At 38.2% G+C, this 22,060-nt stretch overlaps 1 protein-coding gene across 4 annotated transcripts in view; it reads left to right on the forward strand.

Moving 5' to 3' along the window:
* Window positions 1–22,060, forward strand: part of TSPAN9 (tetraspanin 9) — a 157,095-nt gene that overhangs the window by 89,457 nt on the left and 45,578 nt on the right. For 3 of the 4 annotated variants that reach the window (XM_065742357.1, XM_065742359.1, XM_065742358.1), the window contains exon 2: window positions 3,068–3,147. In XM_065742357.1, coding sequence (XP_065598429.1) covers window positions 3,068–3,147 — 80 coding nt within the window. Of the gene's footprint in view, window positions 1–460; window positions 3,148–22,060 lie in introns of those variants that run through there. The other variant, XM_065742356.1, reaches the window with a different exon arrangement.

A 22,060-nucleotide genomic window follows, 5' to 3' on the forward strand; every position in this document is an offset into this window, starting at 1 on the left:
GCATAATTAACTATAAGACTAGAGGGAACAGCCTCATGTTGCACCAGATGAGAATCATGTTGGATGTTAGGAAGAATTTCTACTCCAGAAGATTGTTAGGTGTTGAAACAGGCTGCACACCAAGTGGTAGAGTCACTGTCCCAGAATGTGTTAAGAAATGTTAGCTGTACTGAGAGGTGTAGTTTAGTGGGATATATTGGCAGTAGGTGGACAGCTGGACTGGATGACCTTGAAGGTCTTTTCTAACCTTGGTGATTCTGTGATTCTGTGAAAAATTCAAATAGTCTACTAATAAAAAATCAGAAAAAGCTTGCGAGAGCGTTGTATTGCTTTTTCTCTTAACCATCAATATAAATGTTTCCACCATTTACAAACTCTGACTGGATTTATAGAGATTTTTTTGTGTGTTTTAAAATAATCTTTTTTTTAATATTGAGGTGTGTATGTGTACAATTTGTTATTGTAATGTAACTGGTAGTAACCGAGGCAGATATTTATAATGCATTATTTTTCACAAGTAAACTTTTTTTTTTTCTGAAGATCTAACTCCATTCTTTCTACTTTGTCAATGTAAATCTTATTGCAAAGTAAGAGGCAAACAGAAAAAAATATATTTGACTGTAGACTACCTGTGCAGTCTCATTTTTGCTGAGAGCACATTTTGGCAAATTCTGAACGTATCTAGCTATAGCATGGATTTAAATGGCAGAACTTCACAACCATTGAGTAAAGTAAGTAAAAAAGAGCCTTTTCATACTTCTAAAAGGATACTTAGGCATTTGCTTTGTGCTTGGAATGCTTCTTATGCTGCAAGTTCTAGTGTCTCAGGCAGATTCCTGTTCACGGCATATCTACTGTCATGTCTTTGGATTTTTTTATCCTGCTGTTATGAGTGAAAACTTTGCTGCTGTAGTGTTTCACATTGACTATGTAGTCTTCATCTTATAGTTGCAATTCTGGTGGAGACACTTGATGCAAGTAATTCTGAAATGACAAAAACAGAGTGAATAAACATGCTTAATAAAGGCTTGGGGCTGCCTTCTAAAACATTATTCTAACAAGGAAGGAAGAATTTTACATTCACAAATACTGTTATTTTCACAGGAAAATCCTATTAATAAGGTACATCACTGTTTTAGAAATCTAATTCCAGTGCTGCAGTGTAAAAATAACAAATTTAAGGAGCTGTTGAGTGTAGATATCTGAGAGTAAAGAAATTTCACAGGCTTAGTTCTAATTTGGCATATTTTTTTTCTTTCCTTGAAAGCTGTATTTCTTTTGTAGTGGCTCCTAATGCTCCTTTTTTTTAAAAAAAAAAAAAAAAAGAAAGGATAATTAGCTATTTAAGTGTTTTCTCACTTTGCAACATCTCTGTCGTGTTTACAGTCTTGACAAAATGACAAATTTGGAAGCACAAATTTGGAAGCACCTGAAATATTGCCCATTTCCCTGCCCCTCCTCAAGCATAGGCACCAACTCACATGCACGCTCCTGGCTTCTCCATTTCAGAGTCCTGCCAGGCATGTCTTGCTACTGTCTGGAAAAGAACTGTGACATTTGGGTCAGTGTTTCTAGTTCATAATCTACTTACAGCATAGGATGATATTAGCATACACAAGAATAATCTCTGATTCATTACTTAAACAGACTGTAAATAGATCGATTTTCAGATATCCTTACATTTCAAGAGTTTTGTGAATTGATTGATCATCCTGCAGGAGATAGCAGCCCTGCATTTCTTATGGTTTAATTATTTCAGAGATAATGGTGTCACTATATGCATGTACAAGTGAGATATGTGTCTATTCAATGTATGCTGGCTGTTAGTCTGTTCCAGTACTTTGTCCCATGACATTTAAGCCTGAAGAAAATTCTGTGTACGTGTAGTCACTATTCATTTTGTGCACAAAGAGAGGCTAGTTCTTGGCTGTCTAATATATATTTCAACACAATTTGATTGCTTTGAAAGAGTACCACAAACTCACAGTTCTAGCTCATAAACAGCTAAACAGTACTTGACATTTAAAGAGGTTTTCTGTTGTGCACTTGTATAATCAAGAGTAATTCTGATCCTATTAAAGATACTGTGTCATGGAGGCGTGCCCTGTGGAAGAAGAGTTCTTCTAACTGGTCAGATGGAAAGCAGAGGGGAGGAGCAAGCAAGAGGGTGGATTTATTACTTGCTATTAGGTCAGGGATTTCTGTGGGTAATGCTCAGTGGTTGCATTTGCTGATGATTTCACATCAACAGCAGTGAAATGCAGAGTGTGCTCTGTTAGCTGATTACTGAATGAGATACTGTAAACGGGTGGGAAAAAAAAAAAAAAGACAGCGTGTGAAACAGTCAGGCTCAGAGAGGAAAGATTAGAGCAAGTAAAGTGGTCAGGCTACAGGGAAGTCTCCCAGGTGTACTGCAGAAGCTTTTTTGGAAATGGAAGCAAGAACCGTCTGCTGCCTATAGATTAGAGGGCTGTAGTAAAAGAGCGGAGAGAACGAGCCTGTGTCTCTTGAATAAAAATTGAAGTTCTGCGTAACTGATTCATCAAGATAAATCATGAGTCAGTTCATGCATAGGATATTAATGAATAAATCTGTGCTATGGATAGAGTACAGTCTGCATTGCTATAAAAATAAATAAAAACAGCAACAATGCAGTGAACAAATTCTGCAGTAATTGTCTGATTTATGTATGAAGAAGAGAAGCAAAATACAGACAGCCTGTATTGCACTGCATTTAATACTGAGAAATGCTGTACATTAAATCTGACAACTGTGGAAAGAGAAATCATGGAGAAGTCAAGTAGCGAGGATTCTTCAATACACCGGAGTCCATCTTTGAATAGCAAAGACTCAGATTTTGCTAAACCTTCTACCTCAGGAAGGCAATTTGGTCGAGGTTTTACTGCTGGAGCTTTCTATGGTACAGCTGGATCACGCACACAGAACCACACTGGCGTCGAAACTGGGACTGGTTCTGGCACTGGAATAAAAAGTGACAAATACAGTGCACCCAAAGGCAGCAAATATGTGGTCTTTTACCTGGATCTGTCCTTTGTTTTCCTTTTAGAATTTAAGAAGTGCGACATGACAAGAGGCTGCCTGTGTTGTTTGAAATATATGATGTTCCTTTTCAATTTGATATTTTGGGTGAGTACTGCATTTTCAGTTGCCTTCATTTGTTAGTGTGGTCTGTACTGCTGCATTATATTTATAGTACATCTTTGAAGCACTACAGTTAAGTTCTTCCCTTCCCCCCAGCTGTCTCCTCCTCCCCTCCTCACCCTGTCTCTCATACTTGCATGGAATACATTTGATATTAAACCTATGCCTAATGAGAAAATGTATGTTTTTTGTATCTTTATTACCATCTGGCTGCTGTAGCTCAACTAATAATTCTTGAAACTCGGTATTCTAACATGTTTTGAAGTGGTTATTTAAGAAAGGGCAAAACCGTTGTCCTTCAGGAAGAGGAGAATTACTCTAGGGTTAAATTCCTGTGGTGGCAGGATTTTTGCATTCTGTTGTAATATTTTATTAAGCTGTAGTTTCATGTAATTTTGAAGTACATTCTCACTGTTGGCATAAATCTCATTTAATTTTTGTAAACTTGATTGACAAGCTGCTTTTTTGTTTGAAGGAAGTTTTGTTCCATTTCTTCAGTTAGAAACAGTGAATTGCATATGTTCTAACCTCTTACAGTATCACCATAAATGTGAAATAACTGGAATGATGAAGTAGTTTGGATTCAGTTTCAGCTACAGTTGTCCATGTTGTTATATGAAACTGGAGGTTTCCATTTAATTCTGAAGGATCAAAATTGATTTTCCACCATCTGCCAAGAGACAAGAGGAATTGTAACAATGCCTCAACAAGCAAATTAAAAGCATGTCTACTTTCAACAAAATGATGTGAGGTACAAGGAAGGGAGGAGATGTTCAAATCAACTGACAGCTAGGCACCCTTGACTGAATAGTATTGTTGAGGAACTTACAGACTAATTGAAATAATCAGCATGCATGAATGTAGCTGAAAATGAAATAGTTTGCTTCATTTGAAATCAAAGGTTAATGCTTTCCCGATGATTGCAGTACTTGAATGTATGAACCAAATCATTAAGTTTGTAGTCCAGGAATATATATATACCTCATAAATAAAGGAAGACATCTTTTCAATATTTATTTTAAAAGAAGAGGCATTAACAGTACAGTTCAGATGGTCTAGAGTCATCATTGTTCAAATTTGGAGTCTTACTAGCAGCTTCCCTGTTTATCTTGATCCACTTAACTGAAATAACCTTTAGCAAGCATTAATGGGAGATTTGGTATAGCATTGAACCACTCTAGCAACAGTGCTCTTTTAACAGTAATAGTTTGAAATGTTTCTACCACTGAAATTGTGTGAGTCTTTCTATTTAAGTAAGACAGGAGTGGTCAGTGAAGAACATTCCATCAGTTTGCATGTCAGTGTTTTATTTTTTATATTTTGTATACAAGCACTACCAGAAAGTTGCCTTAACTATTCCTGGAATAAATCACTTCTATTCAACCTGAAGGTTGCATTATTTTGACACCTTGGAAGAATTTTTTTCATATGATGCACGTTGCTGTTATTTTTGAAACAGCTCTTCTGATGTCATTATTTGTGTTCTCGGTAATGAGTCATTAGTTACCACTTTGTCCTCACTTACTAAGATACGTGTGTATATATAATTAATCTTCAAATATTTATGAGCTGGCTGACAAGCAGAAGGAATTTTCATATAAATAAACAAACATGTGTGTATAATTTTTCCAAGTTATTGACAATAGAAATTTGATCAACCAGCTTGATTTACGTTGTTCACCTTACCTGTTCTAACTTCCCCTTTTTCTCTTTACCTGACCCAAATTCAATTTTGCCAGCTAAACTTGACATCTTGTGCATCATATCAGAGGACGAAATCTAGCTACATTTTTTTTTTTCATGATCAGACTATGTCATTCAAATGAAAAAAATGAAAAATCGTTTTACTCATGGGAATGAGAATGAAGCATGCTATAGGCAAGTGTGCTGTATTTTGCCAACTCTGGCTTTGCACCTGGAAGCTTTGTTTATGATACTATGGCTGACAGGCTTTGGGTGTTTGACTGTGTGTATTCCTTGCTGATTCTGAAATTTTTTGTCTCTCACTTTTGCTTTAAACTTTCCTGCTAGCCCAGCTCTGGGTTTCCCAGGCAGCTCTGCCTCTGCCTGATAACTCTGCACTGAAGCACTCGCTGTGATTTCAGTCTTGTCTTTCCTTTCAACCCTTCTTTTCCATTCCCAGGTTTGCCTGGTGTCGTTAGTCCTGGCCTTCAGCACACTGAGCTGTTAAGTACTGAATGTGTACTTAACAGCATTGCTGACAGGGCCACATCTAGGATTGTAGCATCCCACTGCAGTTTGAGCCTTGCATCCTTCAGAGTTACTATTAAGAAAGAAAAGTCCAGAACCATGAAGCTGTATCTGCTCTTGAGCAGTGACAATCATCTTTTGTAATGCAAGGTGATTTATCTTATTGAAAAAAAACCTTATAGGTAACTGTAAGCAGAAAATGAAAGCTGTTTCAAGGTGTCTTTAAGCAGATGCCAGTCTAGCAGCTATGTGGCGAATGAAGTAGTTAATGGGCAGTGTAAACGAACAGTGTACTTTCCATAAAGTTGTTTTGTTCCAGATTTGTAGTAGCACAATGCTTGGCTGCTGGTAAATGTCCTACTGTAGAACTACAGTAGTTAATCAATATTCCTCTGGTGTCTAAGAACCCTGGGCATTATTAGCTTGAGCAATTCATAGTGATGGCCCAAAGAAGGACTCCATTATTTGCTACTTCACTGGAGAAAGAGATCTAATCTCTGCCACATGTGCCAATGAACATTCCTTCTGCTTGTCAGCCAGCTCATAAATATTTGAAGATTAATTATATATGCATATATATATGTAGGTCACTCATGTAGGTCACTCTGAAAGTAATTTCTTCTGTTTATTTCCATGGAAACTACAACAGATAAAAGTATCACAATAACACTATTTGTTAGAACAAATTCTCAGCTACAAAACAAACAAACAAAAAAAATTGGACCTTATCTGTATTGATATGTATATGCATGGAGGTGATGGAGAAGCGCATTATTTAAGTAGATCATCTTTGTCTCTGTGTGGCAAACATATTATTGCTGAGATAACTATGACAAAGAGTTGGTGCATTGTTTCTGACCAAGAGGACGTAAGTTTTGTTGACTTAGATTCATGACAAGAAATTACGTGTTTTGAAAGCTAATAGCAGGTGTATGAGTTAATGTGGAAGGACTGCATTTGAGTTCCACAGAGCAATTTGATCTAAGTGAGGCTCAGCAGTAAGTTGAAACAGAAGGTGTTTTTCAAGCATATCACTAAGAGCTTCAGGTGTTCCTCTGTGGTCCTCTGAGCAGTTGTTCATGGCCATCTGGCATTGCTTTCTGTCAGAGATTAGGGAAGTCTGAGCTGAGGGTTAAGGAGGCTTATGGTATTTAAATGTGAGGCTGGGATGATGATTTATGCTGAATTTATCTTAAGTGTGTAATATGTTTTGTAAAGGGATGGGGCAACTGCAAATTGTAGCTGACTTAGTTTGCTTTCAGAATGTGTGTGTGCCAGCATATGCAGATTGAAGAGCTCCCTATGTAACTGAAGAAGCACTCCAGTATTAATGTTTGCCTTTACAGATAGCCTCTTAGTTACCAAGAAAGGTATTCTCTGAATTAAAAAGATTAGGTTACGTGTATTTATAGGATAGATTTCATTTCGTTGTTTTTTTTTTTTAATCGAGAAAGGTTTATAGGAATTGTTTTCACAGGCTGTATCAGAAGATCATGTATATGAAACAGAAATGTTATAGATCAAAAATTTTGTGAAGAAATTTTATTCATGTCACAGAAGTTTCAAAATGAGAATTAAAGTAAAATTTGAAGTTACAGGAATAAATTATTAAAACTTCAGCAGAGTGCTTTGCAAGAAAAGTCTTCAGAAGTTTAATTTGTTCTATTAATTAAGGTTAATGAATGCACATACAGTGAAACATTTGTAACATTAAACATTGCATTAATTTTAATATAAAATGAGTCTTATTGGGGGAACATCTGTTAAGATGGCATAATCTCTGATCTTCTGTATTTCAAAGAGCTGGAAAGCTAAGCGTAGTCAGGAAGATCTTTAATGTGTCTTACCTGTTGTTTATATTTAACCTATTCCAAAAAAGTCTCATGGGAATAGTACTGGTTTATTATTAATAGTATAATTATGAACAGAAGTTCATATATCTAAGTTAAATTGAGTCAAATTTCCAAATTCGTATATTTAATATTCAGTTTTGAAGTAAATTTTATAGCAGATTATTAAGATTTTATTTTTGTTAAAATGCTAAGAACAGAAAAATGCTAGCTGTAAAGTAGCTGACCTTGAAGTATCAGCAGAATTTCCATTCATACTGTGTTATAGATAAAAACTATTGCTCCCAATGAGATTTATTAGTTGTTTGACTAATTTAGTATTATATATAGCAGGAGTGATTTGTATGTTTTCTTATAGATGAAAAACAATGTTGTGTGATTACCATTGAACATAAAGGCAGTAGTACTGCAGCCATGCGAGTCATGTTTTATTGTCTTGCATGAAACTAAAAGAAAAGTAGTGTGTCCATATCTGTTTGAGCAAGTCTGCTGTCAGAGGTATTGGTACTGTAGACTAGCTAGAGATTTTAGAATGGTTTATTTATGGTAATCCATACTTAAATGTTTATTTAGCCCTAATACGAATATATGAAATAGCACACCAAAGCTTTAATGCTTATATTCGAGCTTGTTGGTCATACAGTTAAATCTTGTGAGCAGGCTTTGTCCCTCTGCATAACTGAAAGTTAATCTCTGAGGCTTAAGAGAGGCAGATGGTTTGTCCCTGAAATAAGAAAAATTGCAAATTACAGACAGCTTAGAACAGGAACCACATTCAGATCTCTTTTATTCTCTTGCCATGGGCTGCATTATCTGATAACCTCCATTTATTGACACAGGGAATATCGACAAGGAGAGAAAGGCAAGGAGTCACCCTGGGATGCTTGTCCCTTGACATAATAGAGATATTTATTTCTGTCATATATTGACTGTGGTGTTGTAAGACAGCAGTAGTGTAACAACTGTAGTGCAATTTCATTAAAGTAAGGGTACTAAAAATAAATAATAATTTAAAAAGTTATTCAAAGAATGGTGGAAAGAAGTGGTCCTAATTTCCTAAAGGCTGGTTTCAGTCACAATAGCAGAACTCAGTTTTTAATAGAGATTTGAGAAGCTGTGAAAAGATTCCATGTTTAGTTTTAGTATCCCCTCCAAATAGTATACAACTTTTTAGTTTGCTTATGCAAATATACGTATCAGTGTTGTAATACAATTAGCAAAAGAAAAAAAAAGTTATGCATATCTGTGATTTCCTAAAAGAAGGAAAAGTAATATGTAGTTCAAACAGTATGATGTTCTAATGAATGTGTTGTGAATAAACTCAATTAAAAATAAATATCATTATAGCATAACAGAACAAATGTTATTTGAGGACTGAGACTAGATTTGTTTTAAAATACTGAACCTTACTTTAGAACTGAGCTAGACATTTTTATCCTTGTGGCAGGGGGCCCCATAACGGTTTTTAGGGAAATGAGTCTAACCGGATAGGGAGTACATCTGATTCTGAAGTTACTGCTCTTTACTAACATCATATTTTAATCACTTGGTGGTTTGGGTTTTTTTTTTGTGTTTAATTACTATTTTTTCCTTCAGTCTGGGGGTGTTCTTCCTCTAGCTGTAGAAGAAGGAAGGCCACTTCTACTTGTTATTTTGGATAAATGGTCAGTTGATTCAACTTAAAATGCAAATTTGTTTTGTACTTCTGGTAAAATGTAGCCTGCTGTATATAGTTTCCTCATTTATGCATTAGGAAGCTTATTGTCATTGAAAGTGAGAAGTAGAATAACACTTTCAAACTGGAAAAACGTGACAATCCTCAGCCTTCAAACTCACAGACCTACTGCTTTAAGAATATGATTGAGGATCCATTCTGTATATCCACTGGCTCTCTGACCTTAAGCAAGTATGTTCCACCCTCTGTGTCTTAATTCCTGAAATTTAAAAAAATAACTATACTACCAACTTTTATAAGGCCATGGTTATAATCATAATATATATTTTACAAGCATAATAACTTCAATTTTCCTTTCTTTCCTCGGGACTCATAGATTCCTCTAGATCATATCAGTAAGCTGCTTGACTTGGCCTTTGTTAGCACACTTCTTTTGTATGTCTTCCTGCTATCTTCCTGTTAAGTATGTCTGCAAATGCTGATCTTATAAAGGTATGATCTTCCTCGTGCAAGTACAGTAGGTTGAGCTTGTAACTCCATTATCAGAATGTCTAAGAAACTGTCTTATTTGAATGTTGCTGATGCAGAATGGAACATGGGTAGAAAAAATGTGATGCTGTTCAAATTTGGAGACTTTGTTTGGAAAGTCAGTTTGTTTCACTGTATATAGGACATTTCCAGGGGGCAGCCAAGTTGTTGCAGATAATTTGGTGCAATGTACTTAGCAGCTTAACTTTAATTCAAAAGTGGAATTGTGATGGGTTCTGCTTTAAGTATCTTGCAGAAACAAATAAATGACACCTTCCAAACAAAATAGAGGTATCTAATATGGCTGGAGGCTGTATAATGTTCATAACTTTCTGAAACAAATTAGCTGTACTCAGATCTATTCAGCTCAGCACCTTCCTGCTTAGGACTGTTGAATTCAGCAGGTACCTGAAATTCTAAGCGTTTGGAAATTGAACTGTGATGATCATTCTTCTTTCCTGCCGCCTTTCCTGAGCTTAGCAAAAGTTCACATTAGTTTCCAAACCTCAATTATTTACTCCTATCATCCTCTATGGTAGGGATATTTAATATTCTTGGGCCTTGCTTCCAGTTTGTATTTTGAAAGTCATCTGTCATTAATCTTCACTGGTATTTGTCAAAACTGGGCACCATTGTCAACAGATTTATCACTGCCTAGATAGAGCAGGTAATGCTGGATTTTTCACAGTATTGTGATACATCCAGGTGATGTTTGTGGTTGTCCTGGTTGAAGTCATAGCCAAGTCCCAGTAGTATTAGTAACCAGTCCAAACTCCTGTAAACATTTAGTGTCACAGTAACTCAGTGCCTCTGTAATGTCTTGGGATGTTAGACACTATGTCTAATATGCAATTTATTTTACTCCTTGTGTTTGCTATGTTTGTTGTTAAGTGCAGTAAATGAAAAATGGTTTTTCAGAGTCAGTAGTGTTTGCAAAGAAAATTTTTACTTCAGTGTTAGTGGGGAAGAAATTGTGCATCTGTGGGCTCTTGTTCAGACTACTTGGTCCTCATTGCAAGCTGAACTTGCTACTTACCTTCTGCTTATCTTCTGACTTTCCTTAATGTAAACCCTTGTGCTGTTTCTCTAATCACTGCACCAGAGATACTAATAAATATGGGCAGTGCTTTTTATCCTCTTGATACACATGGAAAGTTGAGCCACAAAGAAAGTATCTGCCATGGATGCTCTCTACTGCTAGAAGATCGAGGGCTCAGGCTAGTGGACTGAGCTATTGGAGACAAGGACTAGCATGTCCATGTGGAGCCTCCAACTCCAATAGGCTTATAGTGACCTCTGTTCATCTGTGTATGCATGAGGTTGCCCAGGACCTGAAAAATCCTGTCTGTCATATACCTTGAGCTTTGTTTTTTTTTAACAATGGTGTTCTCTGCGCTTCATTTCTAAATTAACTTGGTAAGAGAGAGCTAGGGTCTCTGTGTTCTTATATGCCTCCAAACCAGTTAATAAAAGTATTTCATAAATGATAAATACATAAATTAACACTATATCTAATACTTGCAGAAGGTAAATAATTTTTTTTACATTAGAATAAAAAAAGAATAATGTAAAAATAAGGTTACTGCATAAGTAATGTTTAGCAGATGTATAGGTTGCAGTATACATTTAGAATAGAATCACAGAAAAAGTCTGGATTGCTAAGGATCCCTGTATATCATCCTGTCCAGCCTTTTGCTGAGTGGAAGGGCTTGAATGACGTTATCCAGGGCCTGACTAACCTGAGCCTCCAGTATTTAAAGGAAGTGGCATTCCATCATTTCTTTTGGTAATCTATTTCAGTAGTACTCAATTCATTCAATTTGTTTTCAGTTTTTCTCTAGGTACAGAAAAATTCAGTACAGCAACTTTTTCACATTGCTGATCTTGATTGTGTTCTGCCAGGTGATCTCCAAGAATACTGAATATTGAATATATTTCTTGAACTGGGAGGACCAAACCTGGCCATCGTGATCTGAATGTGATCTAACGAGTGCTGAGTACAGCAAAATAATCATATCGATTGAGTACATTTCAACCAAATACTTCCTCCAGCACTTTTTGTAACCTATCCTGCATCTATGTCAGTGTAAGCCATTCAGCTTGAAGGTACAGTTGCTGCAAGCTGACAAAAAAAAAAAGTTGATCTTATCACTTCTGTATTCAAGTTGCAGCAAAGTATAATTGTATTCTCTAATACTGTATACTGTTTTATACATTACTGTATGTTCTACACTGTTTCACAGTATTTTTCTGAGCTGTTTGTTTCTTTTTTGTCTGTTTTTTTTTTTTTTTTTGTTGTTGTTGTTGTTCATTTGTTTTTGTCTTTTTGTTTGTTTTTGCTTCTGGGAGAAGAAATGTGCAGCTCAGCAATCACTATGTGCTCATCCCCAGATTATTCCAAATTATTTGAACTTACTGAAGCAGGGCATGCTTTTGGAAAGCTGTCTCAAAAGGTAGCATGCCAAAGGTGGCAAAAGATTTATTGTTCTTCAGGGTTGACTTCATCTCCTATACTTCTGTGGTTGATATTTTTTGTTGATGTCCCACCATTTTTTGTGTCTGTGTTTATTACAATTCCATAGTTGTTGTCTATCTCACTGTCTGTGTCTTGGGAAACTCTCAGCAGGGCAAGAGAACCTATAGCAGGAGTGTAGGGTAGAAGAGCCAAAATAATGGAAAAGAGAAAAAAAATCTGGTTTGCTGGCCTATTAACCAACAACTCTGAGAACACCAGCTAGATCCTGATTCTGGATCTCTAAAGAGTTTTTCAGCAAGCTTTCAAATAGGAAGTACATAGAATTAATATAGAAGGAAGAAACCAATACTATTTTAGTCCCATCTGGTCTCCTACTTATGAGAATACATAAAAAGTACTATTTCTGTCCTTTAGAGCTATGCTATGTACATAATAAAGAAATATGAAAGAAATGGGGAGGTTAAAAGCTTCCTTCATTTCTTCACCTCTACTCTTTTCCTCCTTTTTGTCAGAATGAATGTTGTATGATTTTGTTGCTGCCCCAGGTCTACCTGTACATCTGCCTTTGCATTGTCCACTCCCAGCCTTGCTGGTTCTAATGACAAATCTGCTCTGCAGGTTCAAAATTTGATTAACTGTGCTGGGGATGCAAATGTTCTAATCAGGCTATGAGCAAGTTTCTGAGGAATAACTTGTGATTACTTGCTTTCTTTCTCTGTCTCTGTCAGAAAAAGCTAAGAGGTTTCACTTTCACTTATGTGAGGCATTACTTTTATAAATTAGATAATTTGCTAGCATGCACAGCTTGGCTGACATGACTTCAGATTTTTGAGAGAGTAGCAGGTAGATTTTATTTAAGAACCTCAGTACCATATAAAGAGCCTTGTTTCTGGTTTCAACTTCCTGCTAAGTGTTTCTAGAATCCGTAAATTGCAGCACCACTTTAATACTGACTTCCAGTGTCCTTTCTTGCTTGATTGCAGCTTTGGGAAGAGGAAGGCTTCCTCCTTCGTTGCTGCTGTCTGTAGTGTCTTCTAACTGTTCTTATGAGACTACCATCAGAAGGGATGTTCATTTCAGTGGTGACTCTTTTTACTGTTTTTGAGTGCGGATTTATGGCTGGTCATTGATGAAATGCATTTTTAAGGTTATCTCTGTTATAGGCTGTATTGTGGGCAGATCAAACAAAATGAGCTTTCAAACACAAGAGCATGAAAGGGAAAAGCAACCTTACTGAATTATGGCTGCTTAGTATTATATATACTTAAGAAAAAGTATATATACTTTTTCTTGGGAGACCAGAACTTGCCACAGACAAATGACAATGTCATTCCTGTTCTGGACAGACCCTGAGTTGTTTTTTTATTTGAAAGATTAAACAGTATTTGTGGTGCTTGTTTTGGTTATTAGCTGTTCCTTAATTTATTTGAAAAGTTGTTGAGAAGTACCTCAGCAGTTTTGTTTGATGAGATTCTGAATGAAGAAACAGTGAAGGGTGCTTCTAGCAGCTGAGAGTTCAATTTGAAATGGGTTAGGTAGAAACAAGAAATACTTCTCCATATATTTTACAGATGGAGAGCTGGAATATAAAGTTAGAGAGTGATTTATGAAACAGCTGAGAATTTAAGCCATGTCTCCAGAGTTACAATTGAAGGACTCAACTGACCCTTAATTTCCCTAGGACCTCTAAATGATTGATGATTGTCTTCCTATTAGAGATTTTTTGATTCAGTAATTCTACAGACAATTCCATTTTGAAGTGATGCTGAATCAAGAATAGTCTATAGACTCTGCAGGAGATACTTGACACTTCAAAAACCTTATATATCTCTGTTGTTCCCCCTCTCTGTCGTTTCCAGGCAGTGAGGAATTAAAGGAAAGGAGAAGCTGTAAATCTGTGCCTTTTTAAAACTAGAGTTGTTATTGATGTCTCTGTAGTTTGTGACTGTTGCATTCAAAAACTAATTGTAGAACAGTTGATTGTAAATGTGGTAAGAACTCTTGAACTGAGAGTAAAAATGGTAAGCTGAAGAGAATATGAAATATGCTCTGTGCATCCTTCCAGAACACAGTGAACTTCACATGCTGATTATTAAGGTCTGTCTTGACCCCCAGGGTGGTATTCTCAGTCTCTGAGGAAAGGTCTTTCTAGCTGTGTCCCTTGGGGTCCTGCAATCTATACTCTTTACCCAAATTGAATAGAGAAATTTACATTATTTTTTGTGTACCTGGCTGCTACTTACCATGAACATGAGTTAACAGTTACAATGGGAAAAGGAAAGACATTTTTTTGTTGACCAAATTGCTGACCAAAAAAATCAATAACGACAAAAAAAAACCACCTTGTCTTTTTAATTAAAAATAAGCTCCTAAAATGAATTGCAGATGGACCTGACAATTTTTACTGTCAACAAAAGGAAGTAGAGGGGAAAGGACAAGTGTGCATTTGGAAAGCAAGTAGGCAGTGGAAGGATCTGGCATAAAGTTCAAAGTGAATGAGAGATTATCAGTTACTATATGACTTATCTTCATCTCTTTGTATTTTCAGTGGGAATTGAGAGATGACTCAGCACTTGGCCATCAAATTGACTCATTTTTTGAAAATTGGAAGATATATTCAGAGAAGGGGAAATAATAGAAAAAAAATAGTGAAAAATTCTAGAAAATATGAAATAGTTCCTGGTTATAATGATGAGGAGTGAGTATTTGATATGAAGTAGACAGTAAATGAGTATTTTCTAAATCAACTTTTACAAGATACTGCAGAAGTTTCTTGAAATACTTAATTCATATTAGTTCTTCTGAGAGTGAAATTCCAGTGCTGGTTTCATGGGGGAGTTTTGGAGGCAAATGTTCCGCTTTCTTGTATGTAGGTCACTCCAAAGGTAGTGCCTTGTATTTCCATGGAAACTACAACAAAGTAGCACAATAACACTATTAGATAGAAAATATTCTCAGCTACAAAATGCTGGGTTTTTTTTTAACACAGTCACCACCATTAGCTGTGCATTTTTGCCAGCCATAGACAGGAGCCTGCATGCCTTGCTTTTAAAAATCTGCACCAGCAGAGGTGATCTGCTGTCACTGTTTGACAGCTGCTATGATGGTGGTGTTGCTCACACAATCTATGTTTCATCAGCCTGAAAAGGTGGAAGTCAGATGTGAAGGCACCAAATCCAGACTGTACAGTGGGTGTGGTAGGTCAGTTCAGCCAAGATTGGCAGTGTGCTCCAAGGTCTTCAAATTGGTGTGGGGTCTGGTGTTACCATGTTGCAAGAGAAAGGTTATCTTCTTCTCTGGCCTGGAAGTCTGGAAGTTTGAGACTTTAGCTTAGTCAGCATTGTGATATAGCAGTCAGAGTTGATGGTTTGTATGGGTTCCCGGAAATCCAGAAGGCTCACCCCTTTCTTATCCCAAGAGATGGTTCCCATCATTTTACCTGCTGAGGAATGCATCTTGAACTTTTTCTTCAATGGGAAATTCACATGTTGCCACTCCATGGACTCATTCTCATAGCGGTGACACCTTGTCTCATCACTGGTAACGATGCAATCCAGGAAACTGTCACATTTAAGTTTTTACTGGTTCAGTAGATCCTGACAAACTTGCGTACAGTGTTCTTTCTGTTCCTGCGAGCAGTTCATGAGACCCACATGGTACAAACTTTGTGATGTTCCAATGTTGCGTCCATTGTTTTCAATGCATTGGAGATGATATTGAGCTCCATAGATAGTTCACTGATTGTAATGCACAGATTCTCCTGGATGAGCTGATCGAGATGAGCTCTTTATTTTGTAGTGTGACAGCTGTGCATGGTCATTCAGAACGTGTCTTGCCTTTCACGTTGCTCTCTCCACTGCTAAAATGCACCACCCGCCACTTCACTGTGCTAGCATTCACTGTCTGGTCTTCATAAACATTCAGCAAGCGTCAGTGAATGTTAATGCCATGTCAGACACCATTTTTTTCTGGCTGCTGGCCTTGTATACTGGAACACTGCTTTGACTATCATGTATGCTACTTGTAAATACACAATAATGCTGTTAAAGTAGAATTTATTTTCTCCTTCTCTCCACTGAAAAAATGTTTTAAAAAAGCTCTGCATAAGATGATTTTGATTTTTTAAACAAGGAATTAGTCTGTTTGTTTTTACCTTTGATATTTCTTTCACAAGAAGGGCAAATGCTTAGTCAGCACCTTTCATACAATTGTAAATTACCAAATGTAGTGCTCATCTGCTGTATACATTAGCAGCATCTTTAAAAGAAGTCTCTAAACAGAGAGTAAATTTTAAATCCTTTACAAATATTTTCATTTTTTTTTCATAGGCTTTTTATTCATCTGTTTCATAAATTTTTTTAACTACTCTTCGTGCACCTTTCAGTGCTGCTGAATTAACAGGAAGATAAATTTTGTGTCAAGTCACAAGCTGATCATTGTGTATATTACTAAATAACCTATATCTGTTACTGCTCTCCCCAAAATACTTCCTTTTATTAAGAAGTAACTAATTGCCCAGTATCTAAACCTTATACTTCAGGATAGCTACATAGAACCTAATTTAAACTTGTGACACCTGTATTCTCCCAGTATGATTGAATTTCTAGTATCCTCTTAATACATTTTTTCCTTCAGAGAAAGGTTAGGGTTTATATATGAACAAGGTAATGGAATGTTAGAAACTCAGGCATTCAGAACTGAAGTATTATCCATTGACTGTCTTTTGAGTCTTAAGGGTTTATGAGTTTTGTTTTCAATGCTTTAGTTGCCAATGTGTTTGTAGCTTTCCAACCAACGTTTAAGAAGAAGACTAGTCAAAGTTCTCTATTCAGAGCTAGGAATAGATATAACAACAACAATAATATTGGTAGTGTTACAAAACTATATATAAACAATTTTTTTAAGATAACTTTGTGCATGTGTGAATGTGTGTGTGCAATGTTTACAGTACATGGAAGATAGAAAGCTATACAAGTTTCCCAGCTACCAGCTGTTTTAACTTTCCCATAATTTTCTCTGACAGGTTTATTACATTGGTAAATGTTAGTAGGCCCCAGTAAGTCCCCCATTGTATTAGTTATTACAAAGAAATGCAAAGGGGCCCTTGCTCCATGAAGACGTACAGTTGAGAAATTTGATTGACTGTAATAGTTGACAGCTAAAAAGTGAAATTAAGGGCAAGTAGCAAGTTCACTGGTGCGTTTTATGTTCTCTGTACTCACTCTAAATCTTGTCTGGTGACAGTGAATCTACTAATAAGTAGTTGGCCTCCATTTTTATGACAACTTTTAAAAGAGAACTAGATCTGTCTTTTTAATTTTAATTGTCGAATCGATCCCATGTAGTTAAGCACACAAAGATGAATGCAAACAGCATTTGGGAGATAAAGGTGTCACTGAATGCTTAGGTGAACCATACATGCTTAGTATGGTAAAGAGAGCCTGGTAAAGAAGTTCTGATAGCTGAAGCTGTGAGATTGTGCATTTGATAGGGAAATATTGCAGGTAAGTCTGCAGAAATATAGGAGATACATAGAAACATAGAAACACTAGGTTAGAAAGGGCCTACAAGATCATCTTGCCCAACCATCCTCCTATCACCATCCCTACCCACTAAGCTACTAAATCATATCCCTTAACACCTCATCTAGATGCTTCTTAAACAGCTCTAGGGATGGTGACTCCACCACTTCCCTAGGCAGGCCATTGTTGTGGTTTTGCGGTTTTGATGCCGGTATTCCACATCAGAACATTATGCAGGCAGTTAAGGAGTTAATGCTGTATTGGGGAGCGGCAGAGGGTTGGAGCTCCGGACTGGACGCCAGGCCCACTCTCTCTTGGCGTGCTTTCTTGGCTGCTGTGGAGATTCAGCACATGTGCTTAGCCTACAGGTTTTTAATTTGGCGTAAGCTCTCAGATTTGGTTTGGAAACTTTGTCTCTCTCAATTGTATGATTTTATTAGATTTAGTAAAGTTACCATTCCTCCTCAAATCGTGCCGTTGTTTCTGTAGACTCATCTGTTATCTCCATCATACCCCTCCGTCATTCCCACCCCCACCCTGGAGTGCATGGCTCTGGTGCAGTTTTTTTCTCCCTCTCTCCCTTCTTTGTTTCCCTTGTGTCCCTGTCATGGATAACACCATGACAACCATTCCAGCATCTGACCACTCTTTCAGAGAAAAAGTTTTTCCTCATATCCAATCTAAATCTTCCCTGGTGCAACTTGTGAACTTCCATGAGGTCTCCCCTGAGCCTCCTCTCTTCCAGACTAAACAGTCCCAGCTCCTTCAGCTGCTCCTCATAAGACTTGTGCTCCAGACCCCTCGCCAGTTGTATTGCCCTTCTCTGAACACGCTCCAGGGCCTCAATGTCTTTCTTGTAGTGACGGGCCCAAAACTGAACACAGCACTTGAGGTGCAGCCACACTGGAGCCAAGTACAGGATCACCTCCCTGCTCGTTGGCCACACTATTTCTAATGCAGGCCAGAATGCCATTGACTTTCTTGGCCACATGGGCACACTGTCAGCTCATATTCAGCAGAACATCAACCAACACACTCAAGTACTTTCCCTCTCTACAGTCTTCAAGCCATTCTGCCCCAAGCCTGTAGAATTGCATGGGGTTATTGTGGCCAAAGTGCAGGACCCGGCACTTGGCCTTATTGAACCTCATCCCATTGACGTCAGCCCAGCTATCCACCCTATCCAGATCCCTCCGAAGGGCCTCCCTACCCTCCGGCAGAGCCATACCACCTCCCAACTTGGTGTCATCTGCAAACTTACTGAGGGTACACTCAATCCCCTCGTCTAGGTCATCAATAAAGATATTAAACAAGATGGGCCCCAATACTGACCCTTGAAGGACGCCACTCGTAATGGGACACCAGGTGGACTTAACTCCATTAACCACTACCCGCTGGGCTCGCCCCTCTAGCCAGTTCTCCACCCAAAGAAGAGTGAACCTGTCTATACCACGGGCTGCCAGTTTCCCCAGGAGAATGCTGTGGGAGACCATGTCAAAGGCCTTGCTGAAGTCCAGTTAGACTACATCAACAGCCTTTCCCTCATCTACCAGTCTGGTCACCCAGTCATAGAAGGAGAGGAGGTTGGACAAGCACGACCTGCCCTTTGTGAACCCTTGCTGGCTGGGTCTGATCTCCTTGTTGCCATGCACGTGCCATGTGATCTCCCTCAAGATCATCTGCTCCATAACTTTCCCTGATACCAAGGTCAGCCTGACAGGTCTGTAGTTCCCCGGATCTTCGTTATGGCCTTTCTCGTAGATGGGAGTCACATCGGCAAGCCTCCAATCTTGTGGGATCTCTCCAGATAACCAGGAATGCTGATAGATGGTAGAAAGCAGCTTGGTAATCACATCGACCAGCTCCTTCAGCACCCTAGTGTGGATTCCATCTGGTCCCATGGACTTTTTGCAGTCTAGATGGTGAAGCAGGTCTCTGACTGTCTCTGCATGGATCACAGGGGGTGTATTATGCGCTCCATCCCAGATTTCCAGGTCATTGCAATAAGTACCCTGAGGATAACTGCTCTGTCTATTAAAGACAGATGTAAAGAAGGCATTAAGAACCTCAGCCTTTTCCTTATCCTCAGTGGTTACATTCCCTGCCGCATCAAGTAAAGGAAAGAAATTCTCCTTAGTTCTTTTGCTGTTAATATATTTGTAAAAGGATTTTCTGTTCTCCTTTACTGCAGTAGCCAGTCTAAGTTTGAGCTGGGCTTTTGCATTTCTAACTTCCTGCCTGCAAATCTTGGCAAATTCTCTGTAGTCTCCCCAAGTAGCCTGTCCCATCTTCCAGAGGACACAGACTCTCTTTTTCTCCTGGAGTCTCAACAGAGGTTCCTGGTTCATCCACACTGGTCTTCTTCCCCTCCGGCTCAACTTACGGGTCTCAGGGACAGCCTGCTCCTGTGCCTTTAAGATTTCCATCTTGAGGAGTATCCAGGCTTCCTGGACCCCTTTACCCCTCAGGAGCAAGTCCCAAGGGACCCTTGCAACAAGTGTCCTGAACAGGTCAAAGTCTGCCCTCTGGCAGTCCAAGATAGCAGTTTTACTAGTCACCCTCCTTTCATAAGAAAATGTCACTTTGTGACTGTTGAGCTGCAGTGGCATTGCTTCTTTTAGAAGCAGTTCTTTACAAAAATATGTAAACAACATCCAATACTGATTGGTAGAAGCAACTCTGTTTTACTCTGTTTATACTGTTTTATGATGAGACCTGTTTAATTTCCTCACGTTAACAACTACTTCTACACTGAAAGTTAGGATCTAATTGGAAAATTGAGTGCCTCTCAGCCATTATTAGGTTAGAATGCATCATCAGCAACTTCTTAATCTGTTATTTAAACGATAGTCATAAGAAACACTTTTTTGGAGACGATGAGTTGACCCCAAAAAAGACTCGTGCATTTTGGGGATAGCCAACGCTACTAAAATCTTTCCGTGTCACTCTTATAGGAATGTTAATACATGTCCAGACTTTCAGGAAACAGAAAGCAATTCTATGTATTCTATGTATGTTCTATTCCCTCAGAGAAGTGGTTTTGCTGAGCTGATGCATCTGCCTTAGGCCTCTGATGGTCCAGCGTATCTTCAATCTTTCAGAGCCTGTGGAGTCCAGGAAGATTCTAAGTGGCAGTGGGGTTTCCTTCAGGAGTATATCTCAGAGACAAGGAAATTGTTGACACCTCTGATTACGGATAAGGCAAAAATCTATCACAGTCAGCATTAGGGAGCTGATTCTCCCTCTCCATTATACTTTCACGAGACATGAAAGTGTTAAATTCTGAAACCACCGATGCAACATGGGCCTATTACAATGGGTCCAGAGTGGGTCCAGAAAGGACTGGAGCATTTTTCCTATGCAGATGGGCTGAGAGAATGGGATTTGTTCAGCCTGGAGAAGAGAAGGCTCGTGGAGAGACGTTATAGTGGCTTTCTAATTTCTCGAGGGGCCTTCAGGAAAGGTGGGAGGGGACTACTTATCAGGGTGTGCAGTGATAGAAGAAGGGGCAATGGCTTTAAACTAAAGGAGAGTAAATTTATATTAGACATTAGGAGGAAATTTGTCTCTATGAGTGGTGAGACACAGGAACAGTGTCTCATCCACAGCGAAGCTGTGAATGCCCCCCGCTGGAAATGCTGTAGGACAGATTGAATGGGAGTTTGGGCAACTTGATCTAATGCATGTGTGTGCAATCTTTTGTCTTGCCTGGGCCACATTTAGTGAATATAAATTGCCTTGGGCCATGTGTATATAGGTCACTCCAAAAGTAATGCCTGCTGCTTATTTCCATGGAAATGACAGTAGGTACAAAGAACACAATAATAGTATTTGATGTAGTAAGTTCTCAGCTACAAAACACTGTTTTTCAACATATTCACCACCACTAGCTATACATTTTTGCCAGCAATAAAAAAAAGCCTGCATGCCACTCTCATTAAAATCTGCTCCAGTGAAGGTAACCCACTGTCACCACTGCTGAAACGCACCATCTGGTGCCTCACTGTGCTCACGTCCTCTGTTTGGTCTCCATAAACATTCATCAGGCATCGATGAATGTCAATTGGTGCCAATTTTTCTGCATGGAGGAATTTGATGATACGTCTTTGGTTCATACTTTCTTCCATGTCAGGTGCCATTTTTTCAGTCTGCCCCTCTGTTGCCATCTGTCATGCTGCAACAAAATGTAATGAACATTGATGGGAAAGTTCAACCTCTTCTGCCATGCCACCAGTGTCCACCTTTGATGTTATGGGCCAGTATAACAAACAGCATTACTTTTGGAGCAGCCCTTCCAAAATACGCAATATCACTAACATATAAGTAGCAAAACATTTTAGTTTAAAATATTTTTCTTCAAACATTAAGAAAAGAGAGAGATGAACAAAAACATAAAGCTATTGGAATATGTGACCTTATTTTTATGAAACTAACACACCAGTCTTATTTGATGGTAGTGGTCGCAAGTCTTAGTGAGGCCTCATGGTGTTCATCAGAGATCTTTGATGAAATTTTACTCTTCCTGTACTACATCCTTTACAATAATTGTTCAAAATTTGTGGACTGCCAGAAAGTGATGACACAAATACAGTGAGACTGGGAAGCAAATGATATTTTTTCTGCTAAGACAGAGATT

Source organism: Cyrtonyx montezumae, unplaced genomic scaffold (assembly GCF_038088225.1).
Source record: "Cyrtonyx montezumae isolate F1298 unplaced genomic scaffold, pur_monq_1.0 scaffold_3, whole genome shotgun sequence".
Classification (NCBI taxonomy): domain Eukaryota; kingdom Metazoa; phylum Chordata; class Aves; order Galliformes; family Odontophoridae; genus Cyrtonyx; species Cyrtonyx montezumae.